The sequence below is a fragment of the Spermophilus citellus genome (assembly GCF_964194105.1).
Source record: "Spermophilus citellus genome assembly, chromosome: 7".
NCBI lineage: Eukaryota > Metazoa > Chordata > Mammalia > Rodentia > Sciuridae > Spermophilus > Spermophilus citellus.
In genome coordinates, this window is record NC_138188.1 from 52523788 (window position 1) to 52533896 (window position 10109).

The 10109-nt window shown below is 43.9% G+C and overlaps 1 protein-coding gene across 1 annotated transcript; it reads right to left on the minus strand.

Annotated features, from left to right (window-relative positions):
* Window positions 1-1197: 1197 nt before the first annotated feature.
* On the minus strand, window positions 1198-7799 carry P2RY1 (purinergic receptor P2Y1). Its single transcript, XM_081301214.1, has 2 exons — window positions 5677-7799; window positions 1198-3318 (listed from the first exon to the last, which is right to left on the minus strand). Exon 1 carries the CDS (start codon window positions 6835-6837, stop codon window positions 5716-5718), a length of 1122 nt encoding a protein of 373 aa, XP_081157340.1. The 5' UTR covers window positions 6838-7799; the 3' UTR covers window positions 1198-3318; window positions 5677-5715.
* Window positions 7800-10109: the final 2310 nt, after the last annotated feature.

The following is a 10109-nucleotide window of genomic DNA, read 5'->3' on the forward strand; positions in this document are numbered from 1 at the left end:
CCCAGTTCTCCCAGCTGCTCAGACCGGGGGCCTGGCTCCATCCACAGCTGCTGTTCTGGACTGTCCATCCCAGTGGCCATGCTGGCTGGAGATGGCAGTCCCCAGGGGCCAGCCCAAAGCGTTCTAACCCTTCAGGCTTCAGCAAGCATGGCATTAACATTAGCATGGACTTCCAGTGACATCCGCTGTGTCTATAATGCCCCATCCCAACCGATCTCTGGACCATAAGACTCTACTTTGAATTTAGGAAAAGCATTTTACATCTGGCAATGGAAGCTCTGGTCATATTGGGGGCAAAATTCTAAATCTCCCCAAAAGAATCTAAACTTTCCAGTTCTTTATGGCAAGAGAGGGGAATCAAAAGCACATTGACTTCTGGAGAGACAGAGCTCTCCAACTCTAGCCCCAAAGTGATTTAGAAGATCAAAAGTTGTTCAAAGCTTTAGAGTAAATTCTTCTTCAATCAGAAAGATAATTGCATAATTTCTATTTATATATCACACACACACTGCTACCCTCACACACTACACTTGATGTTAATAAGTAAGGCTTCCCAAATAGTGAACTCTGGACAGTACATCTAATGGAGGAGCTGGCAGTGACTGACATGCATCCTAAGGGCGGCAAGGGTGCTGGGTTTTCCACACACACGCTTTTGTTACAGGGCCCCCTATTTCAGCAGACACCAGGAAACCTAACACAGGACCATCGTTCACCTACCTTCTCCACTGAGATAGAAAAAGGGGATGCTTTAAGATGCTTCATTCCATCATCTGCATTACCTCTGCAGCACAGTGAACACATCTGCGAGATGCAAGCAAAGTAGGTGAACAGACAGCAACCACAATGGACTATCATTAGCATGATGACGTCCATGGATCACAAGTCAGATGCAGGAAGATGAGAGTCAGTGCTTTAAACCCACATGGGAAGTACGTATTAGGGCAGTGCTGTCTTTTGCTTTAAATAATTAAATCACACTCTTGTTGACAATGAAAGATCCAATAATGATAATGTTAGGAATCACCTTGCACCTGGATGCTTCCCTTAGCATGTAGTTTCACAGCCCAGTTTTCACCTTGAGAAATGACCCAAGTTAGTTCAACACACCCACAGGACTTGTCTGTATGTAGTAATGTGTATCAATTCAGGGAAACTTGTGCATAATAATACTGTAATAACATAGAAGCCAGAAGCCACGTTTTATGGTTTTATTGAGTCTTTTTCAGTTTTAATTGTCTATGATGAGTACAATTCTAGTGACTCTCATTATGAACCTCTGCTGCTGCTATAAATAGTAGGTACAAAGTTGGCTGTCATGCCTTAGCCACACACACACACACACACACACACACACACACACATACACACACACAGATTCTGCATACTCCTGCATGCAACAGTACTATGCTATTATAGGAAATATACACTCCTTTTATTAAAAACACAATTATGCACAATTAGTCTGGATATCGTTAAGCTACCGCCTATTGAGATAAACCTGAGAAGGCTCAAAATGTCAAGTAACACTGTTTCATACCACCCATTCAATGGCACTATTAATCACAAAGAAATTTTGTTCAATTCTCTATATTAAAATCACAGATAATATAAAAATAAACATTTTTGCAAAAACACTAAAACATAATTCAAATTCACAAAGCTTGATATGTAACATATTCACCTTCATGTTAATGTGTGATGTGTACGCTACAAGGTACATGAGAATATGAAACTGTCACAGAAATCAGCAGCCCAAAAAGAGAATGAGTCTCCAAATCCTGCCGTTAAAGCTACCCACCGAACAATGAAGACATTAAAATCAATAGCAATGTTGAACTTGCTGATAGTGTTACTTAAAAACTCCATCTCAAAGAAATTAAGATTATACAATTTCACTTTAAGAAGAAACACAATGCAGAATCTTCAGTACTAAGCCATAACAGGTGATAATATCAGCTGATTTTTTTCTCCCATCTCCCTGAGGCCTGTCAATAAAGTCAAATGTTGGTCCTATAATGCACATTCCAAAAGACAAACACAGAAGTGACCAACTTGATGTAAGAGAAGCTTTTTGCCTTTGGGAGTAGAAACCCTGATCACAGTGGGGAGCAAAATTCTAAATCTCCTGAAAAGACAACATGTATTTTTCTATAATATATATAAAATGTAGATAGACAGAGCCAGTCTGGCTAAAGTACTTCCTATTTTGACTATTGATTTTACGATAATCTGACACCAGATTGTGTCTACACAGAAGAACTCTGAAAAGGCAAACACGCAAATCCATTTAAAGGGAAAATTAGTCACTTGCATTGCGAAACAGATTTTCATATTTTAGACACACAGAAAACCAAAGACGAACATTTCAAGATACTGCTATTCGAAAAGAGCATCGTGATATATAATTGTCATTGTGTCTATGCATCATATATTATGTTAAGTACACCAGTATGACATAATAATATACATTGTAATAAATACCATTTACATCACGATATTGGATCTTTCAAGAAGTTTTTCAGTCTGTACAAATGAAGGACTGTGAGCTTCCTCAATAAATACTATTACAATAGGCATGATTTAACCAGCAATGCTGAAGCTTCAGTAGATCTAACTAGGATCACGTTTAAGTACTGTCACTAGTTGAAGCGCAGCTGCTGTAAGCACTGATATCTGATGTATCCAAAGGTTATCAATCAGTGTCCTGTCTGAGGAGACAGAGAAGACTTGCAGGGTATGACCTGCCCATCACAACCTCTGGACCTTGTAAACTTGTGAGTCCAGCACTGGACTGCAGAGTCCTAGAAAACACAGTAGCAGATTTCTTGCACTGTCCAGTTTTCAAGCTTTACCAAATCCCTTACAGCATCAGCAAATGATGTCAGAAAATCCTTTCTAATCCACGAAGAATGGTCTTCAAAGGGTCAAGAGTCCCACAACTGGCCCAGCGGCAACTTTATGGGCTTAACTCTGAATTCTGATTTGCAGGCTACATTTCTTCTTAGCTTATCTTTCTATTTCAATGTAAATACAAATTGATGTCCAAAGAGTCAAAGATACTCATTTATACAATCAATAAGAATACTTGATGGTGGCATTAAAATATTTTTGTAAAACTTAGTTAACTGCTAAGTTCTATAATTTTAGCAGCTCTTTCATCCAAATGCCAACGGATTGCTGCCTCTACTATTCAAATACTTACTCATTTCCTCATGTGGCATGAATCAGCTTTTCAGCCAATAGATCACTGCTTCATCCTGACCCTCTGTATGTTTTTCACCATTAGGACAGATCTTCCCAGAGACTTCTGTTGGCCTGGAAGGAGTTGGCAAGATCATTCTTGTTACTAGGTGGCATGCATTCACATGTCATTGTTGGCATGAAGCAAAGAAGAAACACTTTGGAAAAAACATGCCAATTAGTAAAAGGACATTTCTAGCCACTGTCCACCTTCTGGCTGGATCTGCTCCTACAGAAAGTTCTCTGGAACCTGAAACAATGTATTTAACACATCCCCCCAAGGAGTCTGGGTATCCTGAGACCTGAAAGGAAGAAAACCTAATTAAATGGTGAGAAAAATATTACAGAAATGTGTACCAGTGGGCTGAAAGTTCAAGTATAATACAGGCAGTGGAACTGTGGTCAGTTTAATAATATTGATATTGTTTGAAAGGGTCATAAAAAAAATTAAGTAGATTTGGTCTTAGGATTTTAAAACTGACAATGTTGTATGAGCCTCATGAAGTGAAAATGTTGCAAACCCTCATTGCTCAAAATGAGGAAGTAGGTTTCTTCTTGACTTCATTTCTATAATCCTATGCATTAAGATGCACTTGTGAACAAATGAAAAGCACTACCCAGAATGGCTAAATACAGCTTTTCTTCATTAATCTTAATGGCTGGAGTTGGGTAAATTGAAGCGACTCTGAAGGTCTCACAATCCTCAATCCATCTGGGCATTGCAAGTACTGACACCAATTTCTGAATTCCCTGTCCCGCTGTTTCATGGGGCACTGAGCTTCCTTCCTGAATTAACATACAGCCCTACATGGCTCCACTTATGAGGTGCTTCTAAATGTGTCCTCCACCCTCAGCTGCACGCTGTGCTGTCAGCTGGATGGGGTCAAGTTTTACAGCTGGAAACTCCTTGGATGTTGGGTCTGTTTATTTGTGGTTGTTATATTTTCTCATCATTCCCACGATACAATATTTGAGCAATTCAAGGGCTAGAAATGTAGTAATTCAGTATTCACTGAAAATTATTATTTAAGTTGTTGAACTATTTTACAAAATTTTCATTAAAGCCTGGCAGAATAAGAAAACACTGCCAGGCCCTCTTCATTCTATAGTTTGTTTGTTTTGGATTTTTTTTCTTTTTTTTTTTTGGTACCGGGGATTGAACCCAGACACTTAACCACTGGGCCATACCCCAGTCCTTTATTCTATAGTTTGATTAGTACTTTCTACAGTTTGCTTTTCAGTGCAATGATACCTTAGATGCTTCAATTTAATTTCCCATACTTCTCTTTCCATATATGTTTCATTTTCCTTTAAATGTTAGGATATAAGATTCAGGAAGACTTTAGCTTCCTATTCCATCAATACAACCCATACAAATTCTGCCTACTTCTCCTTTTCATATTACATTTAAAGTTTTCAAACACTCTGAAGAAGCAAAAAAAAAAACCTTTTCCACCATGGTTTTATAGTCCTTGTTCTAGAAGTTCTTTTCCTACCCCCACTTGCCTCCTGTTTAAAAGTATAATTGTAGCCTTTGCATTGTGGGCGACCCTCAACCACCCACTTCTGAAAACACTGCCCCCATCCCTCAATTTGCTAACCATTCTTCAATTGCACTCAAACTTTACTCTGTAATTTTACTGTGATTTTTGTAAACTTGTTTTCACAGATGTGAGTGAGCACTTGTCCTGGAACACAAACAAAGTCCTAAGACACTGCCCAGCAGTGTGCAAGTAAACTCATTATCTCAGGAAGTCTAGCAGGGCTCATGGCGTTTACAAGGAAAATGCATGCACTTTGATTACTTCAAATGCATTTTTCCAGGAAGATAATATATGCAGACCTCTACCATCAGACATTTAGTATCCAGGGTGTCTTGAGCAGTTTTCCAGAAATAACTGGAAAATAAACACTTTTCAGGTTTTTATGTTCATTGACTTTACATTTCTATTCAATTCCCCAAAGAAATTTAGTCAGCTGTGTTCATTCTTTACTGGACGAACTCAGTTAAGGACTCTTAAACTATGCTAAGTATGTTTGAGGATATGGATTTTCAATTTGTTCATGCCATGGGTTATTAAAAACAATAAAGCCAGGACAAGTCACAAACTCAAGTTTCAGGTGGCTAGTTTTCCTGGAGAAATTATTAATATTAAATAGCTCTACTTCTCATGTGCACACACACACACTTTAACTAGAAAAGCTTGTAAATTTTAAAGGCAGACAAGAAAGTAAAAGTTTAACTAGGTAGTGTTGTTTTATTATTTAGACTACTAGTCGGTAAGAAGGGGGACTGAAAAGAAACCTGAATGAGCTAAGCGCAGAGGAGGGCATTTCAATCCCCCTCCCCCTTTAACTCACTACATTCTTTGAATTTTCTCTTAACTAGAAACTTAAAGGGGAGAAAGCAGTTGGCTGTGTTAAGCATCCTACCATGTTACAAAAGTGAGGTGTTTGGGGATTCTGATGCCTTCACAGGCTCGTATCTCCATTTTGCTTGAACTCCGATAAAATATTGAGGGTCATGTCCTCGCTCTTGGATTGCAAATTTGCCTCACTTCTTCTGGAAGCTTTCCTGGTCGCTCGGGAGAGCCTCCTTCTGAAAGTATCTCCAGCCAAGAAATAGAGGATGGGGTCCACACAGCTGTTGAGACTGGCTAGACCTCTTGTCACCTGATAAGTGGCATACACCCTGTCATTGAAAGCACACATTTCTGGGGTTTGAAAATCCAGCCGGGCCCTCAAGTTCATCGTCTTCATCACATGGAAAGGGATGTAAGACACAGCAAAAACGGTGAGCACGATAATCACCAGGTAAATCGATTTCCTCCTCAGAGGCGAGTTGTCCAGGTCATTGTAAATCAAAGCTCTCACGATTAATCCGTAACAGCCCAGGATCAGCACCAACGGGACACAGAACATGGCCACGGTCGTGCACATGCTGTAAATGAAGTAACTTCGTAGGTACTCATCGGAGGTGGTGTCATAGCAGGTGACGGTTTTGTTCTTCCGGACCCCGGTGCCAGAGTAGAAGAGGATGGGCGAGATGGCGGCCACCACAATGAGCCACACCAGCACGCTGATGTAGATGGCGTTCTTCTTCTTGAGCCTGCCCAGGGACTTGAGCGGGTACACTACGCCGCTGTACCTGTGCGCGCTGATGCACGTCAGGAACAGGATGCTGCCATAAAGGTTCACGTGGAAAATGAACCTCTGCAGTTTGCACATGGCATCCCCGAAGATCCAGTCGGTCTTGTTGAAGTAGTAGAAGATGAGCGCGGGCAGAGTCAGCACGTACAGAAAGTCGGCTAGCGCCAAGTTGAACATGTACACGGAGATGCCACTCCACGGCTTCATGTGGAACACGAACATCCAGATGGCCCCGCTGTTGCCCAAGAAGCCAGTGATGAACACCAAGATGTAGACAGCCGGCAAGTAGTAGAACTGGAAGCCGGTCTTGGTCAGGGCACATTTAAAGGAGGTGGTGACGGCGGCGACGGAGGCGACCGTGCTGTTTCCCCAAGGCGAGCCCGGGTCGGTCAGAAAGGCAGCGTCCGTCCCGTTGGGGACAGCCGGCCACAGCACCTCTGTCATTCTCTTCTCCCCGACTTAGGCGGCAGCTTCGAGGGTGAAGCGGCGGCGAGAGGGCGGAGGTGGCAAAGGGCGCAGGGAGCATCGGCAAAGCCCGCTAGCGGAAGGGATCGCGCGCGGGAGGTCCCCGCAGAAAGGTGCGCGCGGGGGCTCGCCCACGCCGGCTGCAGCCGCGCGTCCCCCCGGGGCCATGAAATCGGCCCGGGGCAGCGCCTGAACCCGGCGGCTGGGCGGGCCGGCAACTTCCCCGTCCGGCTGGCGGCGCCGAGGTTACACAACAGGGCGCACAGGGCACCGCCGCCGCCAACTTTCCAACTGCGCTTTCCCGAGGGTCCGCGGGTCCGCGCTGCAGAGCACGCCTGGTGCGCAGGAACGTCAGGCCGAACTCGCTCGGCTGAGGTCCGGCGTAGGGAGGGCGCACCCCAGCCTCCTTCTCCCAGGGATCAACTTCGCTCGGGCATCTTCCTCCTCCCTACCTTGGAGGCGAGGAGCTAGGCTTCAGGGCGCCGCGCCGCTCCGTCCGTCCCCCCTCACCCTGCGCGCGGCCTCTGGGGACATCGGTGCACGCGAGGTCGCCGACCCGTGCCCTTCTGGGTCGCGTCCTGTTCGCGGTCCGTGCAGGTCGGGGCCCTTCCCGAGGCCCGCCTCAGTCCCGAGTGCAGAGGGCAGGCGGGAGAACCGAGCTCCCGGCGCGGTGGGCGGAGTCCGCGCTCGCGGGGAGGCGAGGGGCGTGCCTGCGCCCGGCCTCCCGCGCTCTCGGGGGCGCCGCCGGGGCGGTCGTCTAGGGCGAGCAGGTCTCTGCAGCGCCCGGGTGCGTTCAGTCCCAGCTCGGCCGCCGCCACCCGAGTCGGCCGCGAGAGCGAGGGACGCACTGGGTCCGAGGTGGCTGCTGGCCAGCGACTACCCGCGCGCGCTTCTCGGCGAAGTGAAGTTGCTGACACACAGGAAACCCTCCGGACCGCCGAGCTCCGCGCCGCTGGCGCCGGAGCTGGCGTCCTGGAGCACTAGTGTCCGGGACCCAGCCCAGGCCAGGTGCTCGCAGACTCCCGCAGCTCGCGGTCCCCAGCCGGGAACGCCCCGGCTGAGCCTGCCACGTGTAGGAACCTGCTGCTGGGACGGCGCGAGCTTCCGCGGAAGCAGAGGGGGCTGGGAGGGGCGTGCCAGCCTCCAGGCGTTCTAGGGGGTTTGTTTCTGTTTTTTCCCCTTTTTATTACAGTATTTTTTCCCCTCTTAATTAAGCAAATAAACCGACGTCACGAGTCACATCAGTGTGAGAAGTCAAAAGGGGCCTGGTGAAAATTCCCGGAGTTGATTTACACGCTGCTTCAGTTAACACCCCCCTAGACAAGCCAGCTCGCCAAATCCTCCCTGGAGCACGTCTAACCAAAGAAAGATCAGAGACTCCAGTGAAAGAAAAAAAAAAAAATCAAAATTAAACCTTTTGGAACTAATTTGAATATTAAATCAGCTTTATGTAAATAAATGTAAAGAACAAAGTGTTTCAGGTAAGGTTTGGGGCTTTATTACCGATCATATTTTTCTTTAACGGGATTACTTATAAATACCTCTAGTAAGTATCTTAAAAATTAAGGACGTCCTTAATCACTGCATCTGTTGAGAAACTCATTTTTTTTATTTTACTTGAAAGTATCCAAATTTTCGACAATGCATTTCAAAAATGTGTGTAAGTTCAGTTGAAATTTAAATGGACCCATACAGGAAAGGAATCAAACAGCACTTCTTGACAATTTACTAATTAATAATGTGTTATTTTTGTGACTTAGTATCAAAGGCTATTTTTAAGAGGAATAAAGTCAAAGAATAAAGTGCATTTCTTGCCCCTAATGTTATGTGACGGTGCCCCTTAAAAAATACTCAGAGGAAAACCAAAATTCCTGGCCGGGATGGTCCTGTAGAGGAACATGTGAAAGCTCCACTCCCCTGCACAGGGGAAGGAACTAGCTGGTATGGTGAGTTGCCCTGCAAGGAACAGCATGAAAGTAACTGACAAAAACAGAGTCATATCCCAAGTAAAGTGTCAAAATGTTGCTGTTCTGACGGCTATCTTGGTTATCTTTTATGTTTCCTTCCGGTCTTCAAATTAAATGATCCCATAATTCTGAGCTTTGACGTGAAACATTTTTCTGTTGTTTGATAAGCACAGTACTATCTGGGATGGATGGAGAGTCTATTAAGAGGGAAACGGAGAAGCTCAGCTGCTCTGAAGGCTGAGGCAAGAGGATCCTAAGTTCCAGGCCAGCCTCAACAACTTAAGGAAACCCTATCTTGAAATTTAAATTTTTTTCAAAAAAGGGCTGAGGATGCATCTTAGTGTTAGGGCACTTCTCTTGCCTATGTGAGGCCTTGAGTTCAATCCCCAGCACCACAAAAGAAGGAAAAAGAAGCAAAGAAAACCATTAAGAGTGTCGAAGGTGCTCCATAGGTCTTAACTCCCCCCCCCTTCTCATTTTTCATTTGCAACCTAAGCAATATGTAAGCTCACTCAGGAGCCTGTTGCAAGTGCATTAAGTCATAATGTGAGTGCTTTGAAATGTACACTTTAGTCCAAGCACCATTAAGTACTTTCAGAAAACGTATATCTTAGTATGAATATGGGGGAGGTAGTTATCCCTAACTACACTGTGGACTTTTTAAAACTCTTTTTTAAAATATTAAAGTATTTTAAATATTTAAAATTTTAAATATTAAATCTTTTAAAAAAATATTTAAAAAGATTAGATTATTGTAAATACTGCTTTTTACCTTCAGCATATTCAACTTCATGTTTATAATGCAGAAGTTCAATTTAATTCAAAATTGTGCTTTATGAGAATAAGTTATGTGTAACTTCAATAATCATTTGTTCATAACTTTCTATTGGTAAAACATTGAGCAAGATTTAATGAAGGAAAAATAATAAAATGTCACCCAAGGCCTAACAACATACCTATCAGTATTCATATTGAGTACCAATTAGAGATACCTTAAGGTATCTATAAAGATCTAACAAATGTGCTCTGTGTCTTTGGATATTTATCTCCAACATTCCGTGTTAATTTGTTTTTTATTTGAATAGCCATGTGTTGGGGCTCAGATACCTTAAAGCGTGACCCTTTGCTGGGCTGAATACTCTGAGCTGGAGGAGACTGGAAGGTCTCAGATCCAGTCAGTCTCCCTCTGAACCTCCCCTGCCTATTTGTCTCTCCCTCTTCTTTCTCTCCTAAAACCAGAAATTCTCTTCCCCAAGGTTGGTCTAGACCCTAGAGCTCTTCTCC